This window comes from Caretta caretta, chromosome 1 (genome assembly GCF_965140235.1).
Source record: "Caretta caretta isolate rCarCar2 chromosome 1, rCarCar1.hap1, whole genome shotgun sequence".
NCBI lineage: Eukaryota > Metazoa > Chordata > Testudines > Cheloniidae > Caretta > Caretta caretta.
Genome location: NC_134206.1, coordinates 253,575,861 through 253,600,649, shown reverse-complemented (window position 1 = coordinate 253,600,649; position 24,789 = coordinate 253,575,861). Strand labels below are relative to the sequence as shown.

General features: G+C 42.3%; 1 protein-coding gene across 3 annotated transcripts; it reads left to right on the top strand.

Annotated features, from left to right (window-relative positions):
• The first annotated feature begins 999 nt into the window (after positions 1–999).
• Positions 1,000–24,501, top strand: GLT8D2 (glycosyltransferase 8 domain containing 2). Of its 3 annotated transcripts, none has more exons than XM_048831694.2 (10): positions 1,000–1,281; positions 9,650–9,692; positions 12,809–12,904; positions 14,063–14,231; positions 15,640–15,757; positions 18,021–18,105; positions 20,344–20,456; positions 21,180–21,346; positions 22,919–23,031; positions 24,274–24,501. In XM_048831694.2, the coding sequence occupies exons 2-10, from the start codon at positions 9,674–9,676 to the stop codon at positions 24,444–24,446; spliced, it is 1,053 nt and encodes a 350-aa protein (XP_048687651.1). In that variant the 5' UTR covers positions 1,000–1,281; positions 9,650–9,673; the 3' UTR covers positions 24,447–24,501. The 3 variants fall into 3 exon arrangements, with proteins under 3 accessions (XP_048687651.1, XP_048687642.1, XP_074979312.1); XM_048831685.2 differs by lacking the exon at positions 1,000–1,281 and adding an exon at positions 6,616–6,983; XM_075123211.1 differs by lacking the exons at positions 1,000–1,281; positions 9,650–9,692 and adding an exon at positions 6,617–6,983.
• Positions 24,502–24,789: the final 288 nt, after the last annotated feature.

Genomic DNA, 24,789 nt, shown 5'->3' with positions numbered 1-24,789 from the left:
GAGGGGATTAGGGAAATACGGACACTTACTCTTGTTCAATCACTATATGCAAGGTAATGTATTTGCATATACACCTATGTACCAAAAAATCAGCTTTAAAACCAGGATGAGTGGCTGCAGCGCCAGATCCTCAGCTGGCCAGAGCTGCCAGATCCACATCTGGCCACCCCTTCTCTCTGCCCTCTCTGTCCCCTCAGGGGAATGCGGCTACCGCCCCATGGGAGCTGTAGGGCGCAGTGCAAGCCCAGAGCAGTGGGCAGCCGGGAGAGAGATGGGACTAGCTAGCGACCCCTGCCCGGTGCCTGCCCGTCAGAATTTGCAGCTGTGCTGGTGCTAAGCATACGCCTACTAACTGCTCAGCAGCACGGATGTGCTGAGCATGCTCAGTAACATCTGCTGAAGCCGCTGCCCTGACTCTGACCTCACAGTCACTTGGACAGACAATCTGCTCCCTGCTGCTCACAGGGGTTGGAAGGCTGGGAGCAGATTTGGGGAGCGGGGGTGGGCTGAGTTTGTGTTGGGGAAGTGGACCACCCAGGAGGGACAAACAGCTGGAGGCAGGGGGCAGAGAGGGGCTGAATCAGGGATGGGCGGAAGCAGGGGTTGGGCATGGGCACTGCCAGTCAGGGGGAGGGGGGTGACAGTTATCTCCAGTGGGGAGAGCCAGCTGTCACAGCTGCAAAAATAGGATGTGAGGGGCAGAGGGGCTCCCTCTTACCCCTCTCCCTGTAGGACGGTACCTCTCTTAGTACTCTCTTCCCAAGGCTGTGCTGTTAAAGGCCTAGGCAAGGCAGCTCTTCCCTATCTCACCTGATGCACTATTGAATCAGTGTGGAATAGTTTATGACCGTGCACTGCATCCCTCCACAAATTCTAATTATCATCCATGTTTTAGTGTTTAAAAGAATCCCTTCTCCATTTCTATGTCTGGATACGTCTGGCAGCTGTTCACAAAATTGTCTGAGCTGCTCTGGTTACCTGAATTGGGGTGTCTTTTTCTTGTAGTTCACTGTAAATGTTGTTTCACTCTGTCATAAATATAAAGGGAAGGGTAAACACCTTTAAAATCCCTCCTGGCCTTATTGGGATCCAGGAAGTGGGTGGGCGAAGCTCTTTCACCTGTAAAGGGTTAAGAAGCTGGAATAACCTTGCTGGCACCTGACCAAAACGACCAATGAGGAGACAAGATACTTTCAAAGCTGGAGGGGGGAGAAGCAAAGGTTCTTTCTGTCTGTGTGTTGTTTTGCCAGGAACAGAAAAGGAATGGAGACTTAGAACTTAGTAAGTAATCTAGCTAGATATGCGTTAGATTCTGATTCCTTTAAATGGCTGAGAAAATAAGCTGTGCTGAATGGAATGTATATTCCTGTTTTTGTGTCTTTTTGTAACTTAAGGTTTTGCCTAGAGGGATTCTCTATGTTTTGAATCTGATTACCCTGTAAGGTATTTACCATCCTGATTTTACAGAGGTGATTCTTTTTACTTTTTCTTCAATTAAAAGTCCTCTTTTAAGAACTTGATTACTTTTTCATTGTTCTTAAGATCCAAGGGTTTGGGTCTGTGTTCACCTATGCACATTGGTGAGGATTTTTATCAAGCCTTCCCCAGGAAAGGGGGTGTAGGATTTGGGGAGGATTTTGGGGGGAAAGACGTTTCCAAGCGGGCTCTTTCCCTGTTATATATTTGTTAGACGCTTGGTGGTGGCAGCAATAAAGTCCAAGGGCAAAAGGTAAAATAGTTCGTACTTTGGGGAAGTTTTAACCTAAGCTGGTAAAAATAAGTTTAGGGGGTTTTCATGCAGGTCCCCACATCTGTACCCTAGAGTTCAGAGTGGGGAAGGAACCTTGACACATTCCTTTACATTATTTGCTTTTCAAAATGTTATTTTTTATTTCTTTTAGCACTTCATCATTAACATTGTGCAGATGGATGTCTTGCTATTGAATTGATATTTTAATAGCAAATAATCATTGAAAATATTGATCGTTGCTAGTAGCTTCAGCAATCACATCTCCCAGTGTTTCTAGTGCAATGCGTCCTGTTTGTACTGCAACATTAGTTTTTTATTCTAAATTTTTGTTCTTTTTTTTTTTTTAAATCACGAGTTTATTCTTTGGGATCACGTGACTTTAAGGCTGACTGATTTTCTGGTTTCGTGTAAAAATTTCTTCCGTTTCCTTTGACCCACCAATGGGATTGCCTTTGTCAACCGTTATTTTGCCTCTTTATCCAGGACCCTAGTGCTAATTTTCACACAATCACTTATGTGTAGAACTTGGTTCCCAAATATTCACCACAGGCCAGATTTTTAATGGGTGAAAACACCTAGGTGCTTTTGAAAATCCCACTAGTTGCCTAAATACCTTTAAAAATCTGGGGCAAAGGGCATAGGTGCTGGAACTAGGGGTGCTGCGGGTACTGTGGCACCCCCTGACTTGAAGTGTTTTCCATCATATCCAGGGTTTACAGTGTGGTTCAATGGCTCTTAGCACCCCCACTATACAAATTGTTCCAGCACCCCTGCCAAAGGGCGCTATACTATCTTGTATGAAATCCTTCTCAAAGGCAAATTTCTACTGTAATTTTTATTGAATATAGGTATACAACCCTGCAATAGATTGATAACCACCAGTATTCAAAAATCATGAATTTGACACCTGAAAGTCATGAAATTAAAATAAATAAATAAATGAATACATTGGGGGGATCTTTTAATTTGTCTTTTTGTTTCTGAGACTTTAGGGTGCATTAGCTTCATACTTTTGCTTCAGTGGGGACTTAGACACCAAACTCTGTGAGGTGGTGGGGCTTAGCACACACCTCTCTAGGCAGCATCTCCAATTGGCTGGCTTAGGCAGCTCCCCACCTAGAGTGTTGGCTTTTGTGGATCCAACTCTGAGGTCTCTCTCTCTCTCTCTCTCTCCCCATTCATTGTATAGGGAGCTTAGGTACCTAACTCATGATTTGTGAATCACAGGGGTGTTCCTGTGACTTTCCTGGTGCTTAAAAGCTAGGCATTATGAAACTGGGCATTGCAATGCCTAAGTCCCTTTGTGAATCTAGCCCTTAAGCTTTTTTCTCCCTGCTAAGAAAGGTGAAATTTGTTTTGTTCAGTATGGGCTAACACTAATGTGTGGATCTCTATTGAGGTTAAAAACACAGTGAGGGCAGGGCACTTTGATTTTAGAGCAGTGAGGAAAAGGCATAAGAAAACAGAATAAAATCAGGGGGCAATATGCTTATATGTTTGTGCCAAAGTAGAGAAGTGCAAATTTTTTTCTGAAAACTTGATCAATGTGTGTAACAGTGACAATGGGGGCAGAGGCGAAGTTTGTATAAGGAACAATAGTGGATTTTCCACCTGATAGCTTGTGTTTAAAATGTATTCGTTAAGTATTTCAAATACTGTTCACAATGTTTTACAATAGTTTAAATGTTTTGTGTACATTAAATGTTTGTTTACTGTAAGCCATTCAGTTTCTAATCTACACTGGAAAGAGACTAATAAAGAAAATACAATACCTTCATTCAAGATTTAACATATAATAGACTTGTGGTTTAACTCCGTAGAATGCTTTTCCAAATTATAAAAATACCTTTCTTTATTTGTGTCCAAATGTAAAACAGAGATTTCACAATGGCAGTAAATTGTGATGGGTGTCCCCCTAACCATCACAATTTACTACCCCCGATCAGGAGATGGGGAAGGGTAAGAGTTAGCAAATTGTATCAGGTGTATCCCCATTCATCACAATTTTCTATCTCTAGAGCAGAGGATGGGCAAAGATAGAGAGAGCAATTTCTGACAAGTGTACCCCTGTCCATCATAATTTTCTACCCATGGACCAAAGGACAGGGAAGGGTGAGAGGTAGCAAATTGTGCCAAGTGTAACCACATCCATTAATTTGCTACCACTGGATTTGAGGATGGGAAAGGTGGGAAGTAGCAAATTATGACTGTAGCAGTTTGTAACATTATACTAAACCTGCGATGGCCAACCTGAGCCTGAGAAGGAGCTAGAATTTACCAATGTACATTGCCAAAGAGCAACAGTAATACGTCAACAGCCCTCCATCAGCTCTCACCCACCCCCGCTCCCAGCACCTCCCACCCGATCATCGCCTCCCCCTCCCTCCCCACACCTCCTGATCAGCTGTTTTGTGGCATGCAGGAGGCTCTGGGGGGGAGGGGAGAGGAGCGAGGGCATGGCAGGCTCGGGACGGGGTGGGAAGGGGTGGAGTGGGGGTAGGGCCCATGGCAGAGCCAGGGGTTGAGTAGTGAGCATCCCCGGCACATTGGAAAGTTGGCGCCTGTAGCTCCAGCCTGGAGTCGGTGCCTCTACGAGGAGCCGCATATTAACTTCTGAAGAGCCGCATGTGGCTCTGGAGCCACTGGTCGGCCACCCCTGCGCTAAATTGCTGTCTGACGGATTGTGCTACCAGTAGAGATGTTCTTTTGCTGCTCTGTAACAATTTGCTACATCTTGCCTTTCTCGTTGGTGGAGAGGTAGCAAATTCTGACGTGGGTTTTTGGGGGGGGGGGGATACTACGCTGGCCATGAGGGGATATGGGTGACGTGATCCTGGGGGCTCCCCAGCAGCCCCTCCCACTAAGTGAGGGTCAGACATCACGGGGGGACCTGAACACTTGGTCATTGGGAGGAGGGGGCCTGGGACTCCCCAGCTGCCTGCTGTCCCCAGGTGTGGGGCAGAGCTCCGGCTGCTGTTCCCCTTGCAGGCAGTGTCGGGGGAGGCTTTTCCCTGTGTGCTCAGCTCCCTTGCCCCGCCTGGGAAGGAGCCTGGCCACAGATCAGTCAGGGCAGGGAGGGGTGTTTTGAGTCAGGGGAATATTCTGTCCCCAACTGCAAGCACTTCTGGTGAGTGGGGAAGGGGCTCAGAGACCAGCTTCTCTGTGGCATGGATTGGTCCCCTCTGGCTCTGCCATGCTCTGCCCTCCCATGGGAAAGGCCCAAGTGCCTGACCTCATGACCCTCTGCTGTTTGGCCCAAATGGCTAAAGTTTTTCAGCCACTCCGGATACATTTCCTCAAAAAACTTCCAGGTCAGGGCAAATGCTTGAAGCAGAGCAGGGCCCAGCCTTCCTGCCCTGCTGCCCAATGTGCTCACTTCATGGGCAATCAGCCACCTAGGGCTGATCTACACGAGAAATTTATAGGGGCATAGCTACCTCTCTCAGGGGTGTGAAAAATCCACTCCCCTGAGAGGTGTAGTTAAGCTGACCTAACCCCTGATGTAAACAGCACTAGGTTGAATTCTTCTGTTGACCTAGCTACTGCCTCTCGGGGATCTGGGTTATTTACACTGACTGGAGAACCCCTCCCGTCAGCATAGGTAGTGTCTACATCTACGGGCTACAGCTGTGCCTCTGTAGTGCTTTAAGTTTACATATACCTTTAGTTTGTTGCCTGGAAATTAAAAAATTCTATCTTCAGAGGCTCCCTAAAATCTTGCGTTTTGTCTCGAGCTGTATTCGTACTTTAAAAAGAGTTTAAAATAGTATGTACAGTATGATGCTACTGCTATAGAATAGTAGTATAGTATGATACTTCTTTCAATACTTCCTCCTGAAAGCCCCATGGTTTTATTGTAAAGAAAATATTTTAATAGGGAAAGGGCATTTGACTGGTACAAGGGGAGGGAGGAAATTCCAAGCACAAGAGGTGGCATGGAAATAGACATGGAAAAAAGAGTAAGAAAAGGTTCAAAGAGGGTGTCAGGAGGGAAGGTATATCCACATATAGTAATCACTTTTGACATTCCAAATTCCCTTTTTGTTCAAACCAAACCCCCATTCCATAACTTCCCCAAGATTTGGGAGGGACAGAGTTCAAAATCACAACCCTCATTCAGAGCTGAATTTTGTAAATGTCCCCTAGTTTTATAAAGAGACAAACCAACATCATGGATGTGAACGCTTTTGAAAATGTTAGCACGTTTGAAATCCACATTACATTTTTACATCTTGAGCTTGACTGTAATAGAAACTGTGATAAAACAATAGAAAAAATCCGTAATCCAAAAAATAAAAATAAATTGTTTCTGTTACAGTAGTCCAGTGGCAAAGTATCAGTACTAAAGATTCCAGAAAAATTCCAAGGGTAAAAGCCTGGCCCTGTTGAAGTCAATAAGATTTTTGCCATTGATTTCATTGGCGGGAGGCGGGGGAGAGATTTCACTGCAAATGTTCAGGCTTTGCTGTTATTGAGATTACAATTGGTTTATTTTTCTTTTTAAATGTAACCTGTCAATAAGGATGCTAAGAAAAAAGCCAGCCTAATACCTTTAATCCACAGCGATTGTTAAAGACGCATGTCATGCTGTCCTTAATTGTGAGTATTTTCTAAGAATTAATATACTTATTGATGTCATATTAGTGTTCACAATAGTCATGTATTATGTTAATACATTGGATTTGTGCCCATTCTTCTTACTTGATTCTTGCTTACCAATACTTATCTCTTCATGATTACCAAAAATAACAATTAAATAAAGATGTCACTCGAGACCATGTGATTGTTGAAGTTGCTTCTGGAGGTATTTGCTTTTTCCCCCATCTGGACTTTTGTTTCCTATGGGATTTATTTGCAATCTGCCGGAGGAGGATCTGAGGGGAGTTTGCCAGATCTGGGGCTGCATCATTCAGCACATCTGGAAGTGGTTTATGGGGCTCTTTCACTCCGTCAGTGCAATGTCTGGATTCTGAGCAGCTTCTCAGAGGCAGAAAAAGGAAAGAAAAACCAGCACCTCTCCAAAGTACACTTGAAGGATTTGAAAAAGGATTCCCAATTTAAAAGCATTACTGTGGCCCTTTAAGGCTCATGTACGTAGGATTTCCAAGGGGAGTCATGGGCACGGCAGTTTTGGCATGAGTACTTGCAGTTTTGGGTGAGCTAGGAACCAAGTGTTGTCGCCTTGTAATTCTTCTGGAGAAAGAAGCCGTGAGTGCTGTGCTGCGTTTGAAAGGTAAAGACTAATTAAGCAGGAAATATCTAAACAGTAATGTCACTGTTTCATGTGCAGCTTTCCCTGCTGCCGCCCCTCATTTTGTTATATGATTTGGCAATTGTGTCTAGAGACGTCAGATTCCAGTAATCCGCGTTTAGGAAAACTAGGGGTAAATGTTTGCAGAGTAACAAATCGTGTTCATTTCTTTCTTCAAAAGCTACAAAATGCAGGCCACTGATATTAAGAATCTTTTCAAATATTGAACTAAAACTTTTATTATATGTGAGTCTTTCTAGGTTTGGATTTTAAAGATTAAAAACTTGGAGTGATTCGGAGTGCTTTAATTATTTCTGGAGCTAGTGTACGGTTCTGACAGGCCAGCTGCACATCGTAGTGACTGCAAGTTACATTTACAGTTTGGGACAAATTCTAATTGCAAGAGTGACATCCTGGTCCTATTGAAATCAATGTCAAAACTGCCATTGATTTCAGTGAGGCCAGGATTTCACCCCAGGAGTGAGAATTTTGTCCACTTACAAAAATTACTGATTCAAATTTCCAGACTAGAAAGGAAAAAATATTTTGTGTTCTGTGCACAAGAGAGGAGATTTCTAAAGGCAAAGCTCTTCTCTTGACTGATCGCCTGATCTACTTACATATGTAAATCAAGGGGGTTCTGTGCATATGGAGAGAGCAGAATATTGGAGTCTAGATAAACTGTGCAGATCTGATAAGAATTTAGCCCTAAGATAACAATTACCTTACACTATGTTTATTAATCTGTTTTTTTCAAACCAGTCACAATATTTACATGCATACAGACTGTTCTGTTTATGTGTTCTGTTTAGAATTTAACTTGTCAATCAAAATTGGAGACTGACTCGAGATCTTTCGTAAACTCAGAATTAACCAATAAGACATAACTGTATTTTGTGACTCAGCTTTCAAGAATTCATACCACTCTAGCCTCCTCTCCCTTCTCAATTAATCAAAATGAATTATATTTAAAAATAACAAACATAATATCTGTATCTCCAGACATGAAAATATGGAAAAAGGGGGTTGAGATGCCATGAATAGCTACATTGCTAGAGGGAGAAATGTCACAAGCGTACATTGTTTTCTTTTTAGCCTGTGGTGCTGTGTAGTTCTTGTTGGTTTTAATTTTTGATATCTCATCTCATGTCTTCAATAACTTGTTTCCTGACGTTTCAGTTTGCTTTCATAGGTTTACCAGCCTCAGGAGATTGGAATGTAAAAAGAAATTCCCCTTAAACATATTGCTCCAGGTTATGACTGACCCTCCATAGGTGTAGTAGAGGTGCCAGAAGGCTAGCTGTGCTTGGGAGCACGAGGAATGTGGACTGGCTAGCACCAAAGGCAGCTCTTACTAGGGGCAGGAGAAAGGCCTTGGCTGTGCTCCTGGTACACAACAAACTGTTGTCATCAGAGCCCTTGCAGGAGTGTCAAACTAATTCATCCTTTTTGTTTCCAAATGTGTGCCTAGCGGGGTATTTTATTTTTAAAAAGAACGGTTTACAAGGGATTTTTTTAAAGGCCTATGTCCAGAGAAGAAACAAAATAAGTAATATTATGTTTTTTAAATGATGCAACACAACACCTGTATGATGAGCTCATCATTAAAATCAGTGGGAGTTGTGACAGGTCTGAATTTGGACCCATAAATTTAAAAATAAATCATAATCTGATTTTTACTATTAAGATTTTCTAAATTTGTACTCCCTAAAGTACAAAGAAAAAGGTAATTTGGCTTCCAAAATATAAGTAAATGTGGGATTTTTCCATAAATGTCCATTAAGGGGATTTAATACTTTCCTCAGAGGCATCTGATACTGACCACTTTCAGCTCTTGACGACAATGACAGTTTTAAGGAAACTTCTAGTTGCTCCAGTGCTATAGATGATGTGGTTAAAACGCTCGTGGCCAGTCCACACCAACGCTCTCCCCTTGTTGCTAAAACCTGTTGAATTATGCTGTCCCCTGGTTGCTGTTACCTGTGAAATTACACTGATGTTATCGCAGTGGTGGAAGAGTTCCTTAAAATTGTCAGTGCAGACACAGCCCAAGACAGAGACAGGATTCTAGGCTAGATAGATCCTTTATCTGATTTAATATGGCAATATCTATGTTGCTGTGTGTTTGATTATAACAAGATCTAGAAATGGCATTATGGTGTTTACATTTGTTGTTCTGCTGTATGAGGAGTCAAGGATAATTTCAACAGATTAAAATACCTACAGATGCATTTTGTAAACACATTGTATATTTGGATGTGTTTTATTTTCTGTTTTACATTAAGAAAAAAATCTGTGTTATAAAATGTATGTATTGCTGATATAAGTGACTGTACTGAGTTTATCAAAACATTACTTGTTTCACTATAGTTATATAGCTTTGAAACTGGTTCACGTATTTAAAACATTTTTGCGTTTTAATTTCTGGATTATATAAAGTCATAAATTGTTGCCCAAAACATTGCAAATGTAATATGTTTCCATGAAAAGCTTTTCAACGTTAGGATCCAATCTTGCTTCCATTCAAGTCAAAGGCAAAACTAATGGTGCAAAACTGAACCCATAAAATACTAAAGAAATATTCATCACTGTGTTTATAACTTCTCTCTTTCTCTCTCTTTTTTTTTTTTTTTTTTTTTTGATTACAGATCAGTTCTTAACCAAAGGAACATATGGCTCTGTTAAGGAAAAGTAAGAAAGATTCAGAACATTTCAGTATCAATTTGATTCACATATTTTTTTGAACAGCTAGATAAAGATCATGTAAAAATTTTACAGGAGATTGTATAGGAGGGTTGCATGCTAATTTATTACTCCAATTCTGCAAAGCACTTAAACCATTCCTAACTTTATGATGAGTAACCCCTTCCCTGATCAGCAAAGCTTAAGCATGTGCTTAACCCCATTGAAGTCAATGGGAATACTCATGTGCTTTGCTGTATTAAAGGCTATAATGACAGCATCTAATCCTGACACATGCTTAGCACCTGCACATTCCATTGAAGTTAATAGGCCAGATTCATAAATGAAGTGTAATGTGGTGTAAATTAGAAGTTAGTAAAAGTGGGTGAGTCTAAACTGATGTAATTTATATACTGAGTGTCTGGTAATAGATCTCAAGGGGAGTAAATTAAAATGTGTGGAAGAGGCTAGTTTAACATTTTCCTTTTATTTGTTTTCCTATGACCTGCCTCTCTTCCAGTCTTTGGTGTGGAAATTATACAAATGTAGACTGTCTTATATCTGCTCATCGATGTGTAACTTGCATCATCTTGCGCATCCGTTCTGAATTTGAATCAATGGAGAAAATCTTGAGAGGTGCCACTCTGTGTTGGCCTGATTGACACTGAGAACAGTGAGGCTGTAGAATGGCTTCTCATCAGGTTCACAGTTAGGTCCGGTGGAGTTATAGAAGCTCTTGCATGTAAGCAATTCCACCTCCTCCTATACCCGTTTGCAGAACCTGATCCTTCTGTCTTCCCCATGGAGGAGCCATGGAAACTACTGCAGTGTTGAGGCAATATTAAACCGCATAAAGCAGTATGCAAGAGTGAGACAGAGCAATCCAGGGACTGGGGCTCACTCTGAGCCTTCCAAAAAGTGGATGGTTGGGAGTTTGAAGGGGCTATGCTAGCTCCCAAATTCCAGTTTTCTTGGAACATGGCGACCCTCAATGTGGACAAGTCCTTTGCTTGCTTGGCTAACAGCTCTGTTGTGATGCTATCAGTTGGTTCCATAGGCCACTTGCTTCCCTTGTTGTCAGTCAGCTGCTCTCCATCCCCCAAGCAGGAACATCTTGAGAGGCACTGCCTCCCACTTGACATCACTTACCAATATAGCAGAGGGGATGGATTCCTAGAATTCTGCCTCTGGGGGAATGGATGGATCTTTTTGGCTATGGAGCAACTCTGTGGCCGCTACTGAGGAGGAGGGCTCCATATTCAAGACACGATTAATGCCTTCGGGTGCTGAGCTTAGCTTTCCTGCAGAGCTCTGGTGGATGCTCAGCACCATAGTTAGGATTTGGCCCAATGGGATTCAGGGTTCTCAGAACCCCTCAGGATCAAGCTAAAGTGGGTCAGACTGTGCCCTCACTAGATCCATGCAACCCCACTGAAGTCAATGGGTGAGATCCTCAGCTGGTGTAAACAAGGATACCTCCACTGACATTCTTGAGCTATGCTAATTTACACCAGCTGACAATCCCGCTCAAAAGATTTTTACAGGTGTAACTGAGGACAGAATTCTGTGTTCTATGTTTTTTGTATATTTTGCCCATTCTGAGAACATTTATGATGCTACATAACTAACAAAATAGAACTGAAGATGACGTTCAGCAAGTTCATTGATGATGATGATTTACCTTTAGCCTTTCCAGTAACATCCTACTCAGTCAGGGGTGATTTATGTTAGATTGCTTAAGCATTCAGTCCAAGACAGACTCTGGTAGAAGGTGAAAAATCCAAATATAGAGTAAGGCATTTGCTTTTTGTATGCTTTGATTTTGCTAAGTAAAGTACTTGAATCAAAATATTTATACCTTTACAAATATTTGGAACATGCACAGTTTCTGTGGCATGCCGAGTTTATTTTTGTAATGCTTTTAGAGTTATCCTCAAATAGACCTTGAATAGCTGAACTAGTTCATTGACGTGCTTCACTGTTTGAAGGTCTACCCAAAGAGGTTTGAGATAAAGGAAAGGGACAGGTAGTGTTAATTCTGAAATCCTATGGCAACTGGAGGACCACAGGGTAGCCAGAAAAAAAGTTCCAAAATCAGTTTACGTCTTTTTATACGTCTTTTACACATTTTAAAATCAGTACATTCAGTTATACAAACAAAGAAAAATGGTGCACTTTTTTGTTACCCTCTAGATATGTGTGTTAGACTTCCAAGTGACCTCATAATCATGTTCTCTTCCTCGTCCTTCCACTTTCATCCCCCTCCCTGTGTTGTCAGTTCCTCCTTAGCTTAGGACCTGATTCTGCAAGGAGTTATTACTGAATATAGTACTTATTACCACATATACGGCAGGCTGTATTACCTTTTCCAAGCAATGTCTGCTGGGGATGATGGACAGCATCCTGTCCCCCACCTGCCCACTGCTCCCTCTGCCCACCTAGCCCTACCCATGTTTGGGCCATAGAGTGTATTTTTTGAGGGGTAGAAGAACTGTGAGGTCAGAATCACAAAGGTGGCTGAACCAGCATTCTGTGTGGGACAGAGGATACTCATATTGGTATGAAGTAGATAATATCCCACTCTGAGGATGGAAACAGTTTGCAGCACCACTATAGAAAGTGTGTTTGAGACCATTCCCCACCAAGCCTGTATCTTGCTTTCTGTAACTATGATGAAAATGGATTTCTCTCATCTACAAAAGCAGTTAAAATCATTGTCAACAATAGTTAAGGAGAAAATCGGGATAGAACCTATGGCTGCCAACCATTTTCAGCAACAGGCAATTTTCCTAGGGTAAGTAGCCGTTGAATAAGAGGCTTAACGATTTCACAGTTTTCCTATTTTGGAAGTACTTGCAATCAGAACATCCTTGAAAACCAAAACATCTGGAAAGAACTGACTACAGAGTCCTGATTATACTGGACACAGGCTACAGTGCAAATTTCTAAATAAATGTTACAAGCAGTTTCTGTTTTTAATTCAGTCAAATGGCAAATGAGATGAGATTTTCAAAACAAATACAGAAATACAGTAAATGGCAGTCATGTAGCTGGTAAAATAAAAATACAGGTATATGAACAATTAGCATTAATTTTTATACTAACCTTTGTCCTCTTTATTTCAGTTAATCAGATCTTATTATTCCTACTTGTTTTGACCATCTGTGTCATTCTGTATAATAAAGTTCACAAGGTGCCATCTACATTAAATAATGAAACAAGTAAGTAGCTCATTATTTTATTCTATTTAGGTTTCATGGTAACTGAGCACTGGTTTCTGTTCCTGCTGTAGGATAAATAGGAATTTATAACAGAATTGCTTGTGTTATTTTGATGTAATCTAGGACCCAGAACTGTTCATTTCTAGATCAGCTGATTTGAATAATACCAGGTCAGTAGTGGCTAAGAATATCCATTGTGATTCAGGGCTTGATCCAACTCTCCTTGAGGCCAATGAGAATTCTTCCATTGACGTCAATGGGAATTGGGTCACATTCTCAACTTTTGCAGAGACTAACGGAGAAGTCAATTGGTAACAACTGTGAGGATGTTTTTTAATGATGGGAATCTGCCTGCTTGGGAATAGATTGAGACCACTAGTTCATTTCCAACAGGCTATCAAACAGCGGCAACAGGTAATAACCAACCTGAGCCAGCCAACCACTAACTAAGGACTTGTCTACACTAGAAAGTTTTTCTGCTTTAACTGTACTGAGTGCAGTTATCCTGGTGTAAAATGTAGGGAATAAACTGTACCAGTATAAGTCACTTTTATAGGGTATAACTGCTTTCACACTAGGGATTTTACTAGTATAACTATGTTGATTAAAAAAATCACACTCCTAAATGACATAGTTATACCAGTAAAACTTTTAAGTGCAGACCAGATGTTAGGGGTGAAAGGCTTCAGATCTTAATCCAGGTCTAAACTACAGACTTCTGCTGGCATAAGTCAGGGTGTGAAAAGGTGTGATTCTTGAGCAACAAAGGTGTGTTGGCAGAAGCCCCTTGTGTGGACACAGTTATATCGGGAAACCCGTGTTTTTAGAAGTTATAGCTTGTTTAACTGGTGGGAGGTGATTATAATGTACAATGCACAGCTGCATCCACACAAGAAGAGCTTTGATGGTGGTGTATCTCGGTGCATTCCTACATCAGTAGAGCTCTTTTAGTGTAGACTTACCCTTGGTGTTTATTTTGGTATTTATGTGCACCAATCGCAGTACTGCTAATCGCGTTCCCCAGCTCTTCACCCCTTAGCAGCTTCCTGAGTGTTGTCACACTTTTGCTCTGTTTCTAGTTTATACAATTCAGAGACTAGGTCTGGTATAAGATGGTGCTGAATTCCGTACAATAATTTGGGTTTTTGCTACATGCAGTTGATTTGGAGAGTCCCGAGGAGATGGAAGAAGAAATTCCAGTGGTGATATGTGCTGCTACGGGTAGAATGGGCGCAGCCGTAGCAGCAATCAGCAGCATCTACAGCAACACGGATGCTAATGTTTTGTTCTACATCGTTGGCCTGAAGAACACAATTCCACATATCCGGTAACGGGATTTACCAAAACTGATTCATTCTGCTGCTTAGTTAGGGCCAGATTGTTACTGGGCTTTGCATGGGTGCACAGGGATTGGGGCAGGGCCCAGGGAGTCATTCCTCCCTGCTGTGCAAAGGCCATCACAGTCACAGATCCTGCAGTCCCTTGGGTACAGGGACTGCTGCCTGCTAGGGGCACCAGCCACCCCAAAAGGGGACTAATCTAAGCCAGCCCTGCACCAACTAGTGGTAGAAGGGAGGCCATGCTGCAAGATGGCACAGTGTGTGTGTTTCTCCTGCACAATCCTTCCCTCTGGCTTTGCACCACTCCGTATTCAGGGCTGCGCCTTCAACTTCAGAGGCAAACAACAGAGAGAGTGGGGCTAACACAGAAAAAAGGAGAGGTAAAGGTTATAGATATGGGGTCCAACCATGGTCATACAAAGTTGTAGATATTGTTTAAAGTGGGGTGGATTGAACCCAGGTGCATACCAAAGAGGAATGAGTCCATCAATGTAGGGGCCATCTCAATGAAGAAACAAACTCATTCAGGAGTCTCTCTCTTTAGCACTTTTATATAGCCTTCATTACTATAGTTTCTTTACATTCTTTAATGTATTTGTGCTCCCAACACATCTGTGAGGTAGAAAAGCCCTGTTAACACCATTTTACACATAAGGAACTGCGGTCCAGAGCCTCAAAAGTATTTGGGCTTCTAACTTCCTTTAAAATCAATGGAAGTTAGCAGTCAGAGGGCCTGTGTACACTTACCTCCAGAGCGATTGATCCAGCGGGGGTTGATTTATCGTGTCTAGTGAAGAAGTGATAAATCGACCACTTAGTGCCCTCCCATCAACTCTGGTACTCCACCGGAGCGAGAAGCGCACAGGCAGAGTTGATGGGGGAGCATCAGCAGTCAACCTACTGCAGTGAAGACACCACAGTAAGTAGATCTAAGTATGTCGACTTCAGCTACGTTATTCATATAGCTGAAGTTGCGTAACTTAGATCGACTCCCCCTATCCCTCCCCCCCCCCCCCCCAGTGTAGACCAAAGCTAAGTACCTTGGAGGAACTGGGCCAGAGAGAATAAGTGACTTGCCCAGGATGACTCAGGAAGTCTGTGGTGGAGCAGGGACTCGAACCCAGGTCTGGAAGATCATTAAAAGGTGCAAATACCAGTCAAGATGAGGCTGAAGAAGAGAATCTCGTACAGAGCTGGTCACATAATGAAGTAAAAAGTTGTGAAAAAAATACAAAAAATTGTATTTTTTTTTCATTGAAAGTTTTTTGTGTTTTGTTTTAAAACTAGTAGTCTTAAATATAGTCAGGGCATGTGCCATTAAGCACTCTGACATTTGATACTGAAGATCTCTGTGGTTTTCTGTAACACACTTTTATCATTTCTCTTTCATCTCAGAAGATGGATTGAAAATACCAAATTGAAAGAAATAAAGTATAAAATTGTGGAGTTCAACCCTATGGTACTAAAAGGAAAAATAAGACCAGATGCATCACGCCCTGAGTTACTCCAGCCTGTGAGTAAGCACATACCACACATATCACCAAAACAGAGCTGTCATAGTCTCCAAGATTTTAATGCACATTGAAGACTTCAAATCTTCTTTGTGCTCTGCCCCTTTATACAGAACCACAGGGGTATTAGAGGCACCACACCAGTTGGTGGTAATGTTGGATGGTTTTCTTATTAGACTAGCATTCCTCCTGTGGCAAGTGCTTCTACTCCACATTGTTGCTCTCCTGCTCTATCTCCTGAGGTACAACCCCCTTTATATGCTGTAGGACATCCTTCCTTGTGGATGACCTGACTTGATTAAACCCTGGTCTGACCTGGGTTAAATCTTGGCCAGGCCATATACTTGGGCTGGCCAGCGGGGAGACCAAGCTTAACTAGCACTTTAGAGATCCATAAAAATAACACTTTTGTAGAGATGTAATCAAAATAATCACTCTTACTGCCTTGCCCTCCGAGACTGTAACTCCTAACAGAGGATTACATTTTTTTTTTTTACATATCACTCAGAGAAGAAACCAACAATGAAATGTTGAGACATTACTCAAAGAGAGGAGATCATTGCAGCAAAGTCCCTGCTAATTTGCCCATCTTCTTGCATGGGGATGTTGTCAGTTTGGGAGCTTAACCCTGGGGCTTATTATTATAACTTTAAGAACTTAAACTCAGCTGCAACCCTGAGCTGACTATGTTGTGGGCTAGTGACTCCCTCCCAGCATAATTTAGAGCCTGAAAGCTACTCTAAATTCCACTGGCTGCCTGCAACTGCTAGTGACTGATGTGGAAGACAAGAACTGCTAAAATGCAAGGAAGCTGCAAACTTGTCCCCTTTCTAGTATTGCCAACCCTCCAGGATTGTCCTGGAGTTTCCCAGGAATTAAAGATGAATCTTCAATTAAAGATTATGTCGTGTGAAGAAACCTCCAGCCAAAACTGGCAACCCTCGCTACACTCTTTTCCTCTGCAATGCCCCCTGCTCCCACAGTAGGTACCGTGTGAAGTGTAGGATTTGCTATGTGCCACTGGTGGAATCCCTTATGCTGGGGTGATTCTCCTGTGGTTGGCTGTGCTGCCTTTAGGAACGCTTTGTGCTGAGAGTGCTGTGAAAAGCTGCTACCCTGCAGTGGAAGATCTGGGTAGGGTTGCCACGTGTCTGGTTTTCGACCAGAACGCCTGGTCAAAAAGTGACTCTGGTGGCTTTGATCGGCACTGCCGACCAGGCCGTTAAAAGTCCGGTTGGTGGCACGCCAGGGGCCCAGGGCTAAGGCAGGCTTCCTCGACGCCACGGTAAGCACCGCTGGGACCCCCACTCCACCCCAACCCCACCACAGAGCTGCACCCCCAGCTGGAGCCCTCACCCCCTCCCGCACACACACCCTGCACCCCAGCCCCCTGCTCCAGTCTAGAGCCCCCTCCTGTACCCCAAAACCCTCCTCCCCAGCCCTCACCCCCTGGAGCCCCCTCCTGTGCCCCAAACCCCTCATCCACAGCTCCACCCCTAGCTAGAGCCCACAGCCCCTCCCACGCTCTGAACCTCTCGACCGCCTGGAACCCCCGCCTGCACCCCCAGACAGAGCCCTCACCGCCTCCCACACCCCAACCCCCTGCCCCAGCCCAGTGAAAGTGAGCAACAGAAGGAGGGGGGATGGAGCGAGTGGGGGTGGGGCCTCAGCGAAGGAGTGGGGCACAGGAGTTCAGTTTTGTGTGATTAGAAAGTTGGCAAACCTAGATCTGGGCCATTGTGAATAAATACTGACCACTTGGCCTATTGTATTTTTAAAATTAAAGTGGCAGGATAAATCTCTGAATGTAAGCAGACTAAGTCTGAGACAGGGAGAAAGGTGATCTCCTGGGGCGTCTCTAACATTATCTTGTGGCATTGTGGGTCAGATGCACGCCTGTTGTGTCACCATTGACTTCATCTGAGTTATACTAAGGAAGAATTTGGACCCCATGTGCTTTAGCATAATCCCAACATTTGACAGAGAATCTGTAGTTAATATTTACAAAGTTGTTGAGTGAAAGCTTGGCCCCTCTGAAGTCATTGGGAGGAATTTCCCATTGACTTCAGTGGGGCCAGGACGACATTGTCTTAAAGAAAATATGGAGGCAAGTTCAAAATTGTGGCAATCAGTAAATGGTCGTTGGACAATATACAGTGATGAGGTGACTAAGTCACATTTGAATCCTGAAAAAGACATTCAAGACGACTGCATTAAGCCATTGTGCCACTTACAGTCTGTCATTTTGATTGTTTTTTTTAACAGCTGAACTTCGTTCGATATTATCTCCCCCTGCTTATCCACAAACATGAGAAAGTCATATATTTGGATGATGATGTGATTGTGCAAGGTAAGCTGTCATCCAAAAATTCTTGGAATGTAGCAGAAGTTTGCCGCAGGAAATTCAGCTGCTTTAATGCTCACCAGGAAATTGAGGATGTTGTCTGGAGTGCTGCACTTATGACAGCTTCACACTCCCCCTTACATAGTATTTAACAAAGGAAAAGCAAAGGGCCAATTTCTACTTTTGGATATTTGATCCTGATCGTCGGTGTGTGGGTGACTTTCAGTGTTTATTGCATCTGATCAGTTGCTGTGCATGAGTGTACGAGGCAATTTCAAGAAGCGTAGTTTCACTAGAACAGGCCGCGATACTCCTCTCTAAACAGAAGGACTCGACGTTTCCTATTTTGTTTGGTAGATGTGAAGATGACCTTCAATCCCCCCATCCTTACCCCAAATAACTGCTTATTCTTGAGAGAGAAGAATTTACTCAGATCAGGTTGTAAAAGACCCTGGATCCTGTTGCTCTGAGCACCCTCAATTCCTATTTATATCCATGGAAGCTAAGGGCACTCAGCACCTCACAGAATCAGGCTCATTGATACTGTATCTTATGGTTAATAAAGACAAATCAGACAAATTCAAATGCTGGAAAATTTCTCCACATCCATACAGCAAAAGCTAAGTAGAGGCAGAGTTATCTTCTTCAGGTGGATTTCTCAGTCTGTTAATTCCTTTCTTTGCCACTTTCTCTGTTCTTTCTTCCTGCTAGTGTTGTCTTCTCTTGTTTTGTCTTTTTTTCCCCTTCAGCATTCTTCCACATCCCTGTTATTTTATAGCACCTTTCATCCAAGGATCTCAGAAGTAACTTTGCAAATGTTAATTAATTAAGCCTTATGAAACCCATATGCAGTAGAGCGTCCAAGGACATTGGGTCAAATTAATCCCTGGAGTAACACCTTTGAAGTCAGGGGAATTACAACAGCAAAGAGTTTTTGGTTCATTTTGTTTCCAACAGCTTTTGTGCAGTTTTTCTTGCCTTCAGATGTAGATTTCAGAGCAGCAGTACTTAAAAGGGCACTGTTGATCACTTTTTAAAGTTGGATTTGTTTTCTTTGCCTTCCCTTTCCTTTCGATAAGCTTGATGATGCAATTTCTTCCACCTTATACTATTTGGGGAAAAAATAGATTTCCCCCTCACTTGCATACACCTTTCCAATGGAGTCAACATCTCTGCCTTTTTTATTATCAATAATATTAGCAGGAATATTAAACTGTGGAACAAATTCTGAAGTCTTTGCCTAGTCAAATCTCCCTTTGAAATTAATAGTTTTGCAGAGGAAACACTGAATATGGATTTCAGGATTTAGCTCTATAGAAATAGTATTTGTTAGTTCCGTGCTTTCTGCAAAGCAACAAGAGGTTCACACACTGAATTTTGGTGTGTCTCACCAAAAGCATTGCTTTTGATTTTCTTGTTGTTTTGTTTTACATCTCACAAAACAGAAGCTGTTTAGAATCTAGAGGAAATTCCTTCCCAGAGCATAACAATTTTAAGGTAGGTCAATTTTGAACCATAAATAGGTTAACAGTGTCCCTTCAATTCAAACACTGTCCCATTGTGGGACATGAATCCTATTTCAGGTTTTCAAACAGAGTTGCCCCTACAAGATGATGTAGTCCCTGCTCATTTCCAGGATTTGTATTACCTCATGCTAATATTGCTCTATTTGGGGTTCCTAGCAAATCAAAACAGATTTACTTCATCATTGGTATAGCCAGGAGCACTGTGAACATTTTAGCTGCTGGTGTTAGTCTATGGATATTGTGAGCCCACTTTTCAAGCAGCGAGGCCTAGTATCTTAATAAGATATAGCGAAATAATGCCCTAAGAAGAAAATCTGCTCCCCTGAACAAAATCCCAGGTAAAAGGGCATTGTGCAGGGGACCAAAGTGGGATGTAAGGGGAAAGGAACACAGTCCCCCATCCAGAGGCAAGGTACGGACATGCACATCTGTGCACCCAGGCTACAGCTCATGTTTGGACCTTCAAATCCGCATGTAGGCACTTTAAGTATAGATGAATACATGCAAATATAGGATTTTGACTTCCAGTTACAGGACCTATGTTTGAAACTAATGCCCACAGAGCAAAATTCTGCCTGCCTTACATCCAAGCAATCCCTTGAAATTGATAGGGTTATACCAGTGTAACTGAGAACAGATATTGTCCTAAACAGCTCAAAGGACAGATACATGGCAATGAAACAAAACCATTCTTAGACTCCCAATTCTGTATTATCAGGTGACATCCAGGAACTGTATGACACAAAGCTAGATCCAGGCCATGCTGCAGCTTTTTCAGACGACTGTGATTTGCCTTCTACTCATGAAATGGTGAGAAGTGTAGGAATGCAGGTAAGATGTTAGTTTTAAATTCAGATTGTTGATGGATTTTTTACCTACAGATTTAGCATGATTTTCTTCATCCCAAAATGAAAGTTTTCTCAGGGTAAAGTGTAGTATTTGGATTTAGATACATAGTTTAGTAAGGGGAATTGTTTCCTGTAATCATCTTAAGATGCGCTGTCTCCTGATTCTTTTGCAGTATGTTTTGTATTTTACTAAACTCTTCTTGTTTTGGTAGGTCACATGTGCAACATATTTAGAAGAGAGTATTGATAGGATTGATATTAGACTTTCTGTTAACTGAGAGGGAGTGAGGGTTGAACTTTGTGGGCTGCTCAAAAGATATCGTTTGAAAACCAAATCCTGAGTGGTACGGAACATCTGCAACTGCCATTAAAGTCCAGTAGCTTTACGATAACCACACTGGTCTTATGCTAGATCACCTAGAGTAAGGTGTAAAGGGAGAAGAGGAGTGGGTCAAAAGACAAAGCCCTGTAGGACTCCCATGGAAATATCACTAACACATAATGATCAGAATATCCTGTCCTTTAGCCTTGTGCCTCACACTGAAGTCAAGGCAGGTAATAATCATCTAGAAATCAAGTTCTCAGAGCTTATTGTTCAATGCCTATGTATTCTGCATGTGCATGAGGTAGATTCAGCTGCATCTAAGTATATCTAGACATAAATTAGATTTATAGTAGAGATATATATAATTTTCCTTCTCTCTAGAACACATACATGGGATATCTGGACTACCGGAAGCAAACAATTAGAGACCTTGGCATCAGCCCCAGCACTTGCTCCTTTAACCCTGGTGTAATTGTGGCTAATATGACAGAATGGAAGCACCAGCGGATTACAAAGCAATTAGAAAAATGGATGCAAAGAAATGTAGAGTATGTACAGATATCAAAGTCTTCACTTTATCCTGACTGAATGTGCTGTTTAAAGTTGAATTTTCTGTTCGTTTTTCAAAGGTCCATTACTTAAGATGTGCTTCCTTTCACAGATCGTAAGGCAAGATAACCTTATGTTGCACAATTTCCACCTGTTTTAATCCAACTGCAGTCACGAACAACATAAAGTGACCACTTGGGCCTCTGCAGTCTTGTGCTGACTCAGCAAGCCAGGCCTAATCCTGAGAGGTGCTGAGCACCTGCAGTTTTCATTGTGGATGATCAGCCCCATTCAGGATCAGGCTGCTTAGGGGGAGGGCTGATCTCTCCTTCTTGCAGTGGGCCCTATAAACTGCAATGTCAGCAATACTGGAAAGGGGACAGTTTTTTTACACAACCCAAGAACCATTTCTTAAACACAAAGAAAAGCCCATTTTTCTTCCTAAAAAGATAAGCCATAATTTACATAAACTGCTGAAAATCCGAAAAAGACCCAACCCTAAGAAGCTGTAAAAAGTGGCAATTCCACTATGAGAAGTGGTGGGGGTGAGGGACGACTATGGCATTCTCTTTAAAAACCAGTGTATGGTCAATGACATGAGTCTATTCACAAAGTATTTGTGGTATCAATCCATTGTCAGCGTGTGTTGATAACTTGAATGTCACCTGCTGTATTCCGCACAGGGTAAGTCGAACTGCAGTAAAGCAGAGCTGAAATGAAAATGGATCACAGTGTTGACCACTTGTCAGTTTTCTGCTACCCTGGGAAAGCAAATGAAAGCCGGGGAAGGAAGCACAGAGAACCAGGGGAGGAAGAATAATATCCTGGGACCAACAGCTACAACTACACTGCATATGAACAGAAGCCTTCCCCAGTTCCCTCCTTCCTCTCTCACTTATTCTGCATGTCTCATTTGGCCTAACACTTGATTTTTTTTATCCCTTTTTAATGCTTAGAAAAATACCCATGAACACTAAAGCAAATTGCTGTAAAGATATAACAAAGGGTTTTTACATTTTAAAGTGCCCACACATTCTCTGTACCTGGCGTTTGAGCCCCCAATAAAAGCACCCCTTCCAGGTCTCATGTGGACTACCTTTTGTATCTGTAAATGCTGTGCCAGTCATTTAAACTTTAGCCACTTCTGAACAGGGGTTGGCTTCATTTTAGGTCAGGTTCTGCCACGCTCCGACTGAGTAGCCCCTCATTCTGAGAGGAATCCCAGTGATTTCATTTCTGCCACCCTGAGGCAACCCATTGATTTTGCTGGGACTACTTACAGAGTAAGGTACGACTCAGCATGAGTAAGAGTGGTAGACATTGGCAAGATTTCTTATACAGCACCAAACATTGTCCACAATTAGAAGAAGAAAAATCTGTAAGTGTTGGAATGCCAGTAAAAAGGTGCATATTTCAAATTAGGTAAAGAAGTAGCGTTTCAATCTATACAAAGCAGATTTTAATAGTAAATTAGGTAGAACATTACTATTTATTGCTTTTGCCTTCTGGTTTTGTAGTAAAGTTCCTTTTCATGTCAGGACTTTGAGCTGCTCTTTTTTGCCTTTTCACAGAGAAAACCTCTACAGCAGCACCCTTGGGGGAGGTGTGGCCACTTCTCCAATGCTCATTGTATTCCATGGAAAATATTCCACTATTAATCCCTTGTGGCATGTGCGACATCTTGGTAAGTATGTTTCATTTCAAAACACTCTGGGCTGGAACAAAATACAAATAAGATTTAAGGACCCTATGGATGATTTTGCTCATCCTCAGTACACTACTTTATGCCTCAGATCCCACATCACTGCTCTACACTCATTCCCCTTCCTTCCAGATTCAAAATTAGCCCTTTATCGCTTTCCTTGTCCTACTATAGCTATTTACTTGAAGCTTCTCCTCCCTCCCAGTCTTCAAATTAACCACATTCCTGGAAGATATTCTTTAACCACACAAGTTATTGGGCTCAATACAGGGGTGAAATGTAACCACCAATGACATGCAGGAGGTCAGGCTAGGTGATCTGATGGGTCCTTCTGGTATTAAGCTCTACAAAGCCAGGGGCTGAGAAGCAGTTGCAGGCTAAATCACCTATAACAGCCCTTGGGCTGGGGTTAAAGGTGGAATAGGTATTTTACACAAAGAGCTAGCCAGATCTTATTGGCAATAGCGGGCCACCTCCTCTGGTTTGTAAAGCAGCATATCATTTGTATGGCCCTACCAAATTCATGGTCCATTTTGATCAATTTCATGAGAGTTTAAAAATCATAAATTTCATGATTTCAGCAATTTAAATCAGAAACGTGTTGTAACTGTAGGGGTCCTGACCCACAAGGAGTTGTGGGAGGGCCGCAAGGTTACTGTAGGAGGGGGTTGTGGTACTTCTGCCCTGCTGCTGGCGGCAGCACTGCCTTCAGTGCTGGGCAGCTAGAGTGGCAGCTGCTGGCCAGGAGCCCAGCTCTGAAGGCAGAGCTGCTGTCAGCAGCAGCTCAGCAGTAAAGATGGCCTGGTGTGGTATTGCCACCCTTACTTCCGTGCTGCTGCCTGCAGAGCTGGGCCCTTGATCAGCAGCCACCCAGCTCTGAAGGCAGAAGTATGAGTGGCATGGTATGGTATTGCCAACCTTCTGCACTGCTGCTGCTGGCGGGGTGCTGCCTTCAGAGCCGAGTGCCAGGCCAACAGCCCCACTTCCCGGCCACCGGCTGTCGCTCTCCAGCCACCCAGCTCTGAAGGCAGCGCAGAAGTAAGTTTATCAACACTCTTTTACAAAATAGCCCTTCATGTTTAGTACCAGTAAAAAGTATACTAATTCGTGTATTTTTTCTTTAAATCAGTTTTAATAAAAGTTGTACTTTGTTTAATTGCATAGTATCTTCCAATACTGATCTTTATGAAAGCTAGAGATTTATTTATGTTTAAAACCACACAGGGTGGAGTCCCGATGCCAGGTATTCAGAGCATTTTCTTCAAGAAGCTAAATTACTTCATTGGAATGGAAGGTATAAACCTTGGGATTACCCTAGTGTTCATAATGACCTATGGGAAAACTGGTTTATCCCTGACCCATCAGGGAAGTTCAAAATGATTCGTCCCAATAGCTGATACTGAAAGACATCTAAAATGTTTATGCTTTTAAAAATAAATCCGTTTCCAGCAAGATCGTAATGGATTATTCTATTTCTATACCATACTTTGCAATACAGTTTATCTTCTGTGTAATATAACTATTGTGTAAAACTGTATGTGTAACTGATTTTACAAAACTAACCCTAAGTATTTAAGCTTCACCCTAAAAATAAATGTTGAGTTAATGTACTAGTGTGGGGGTAAAACACACATACAAACTTCAGATTAGCTTGAGTTTCTAGTAATATTGTGAGATATGTTTACTTGATTTTAAAATGTTTACAAATATGAAAATCAGGACTAAACAGAATGGGTTTTC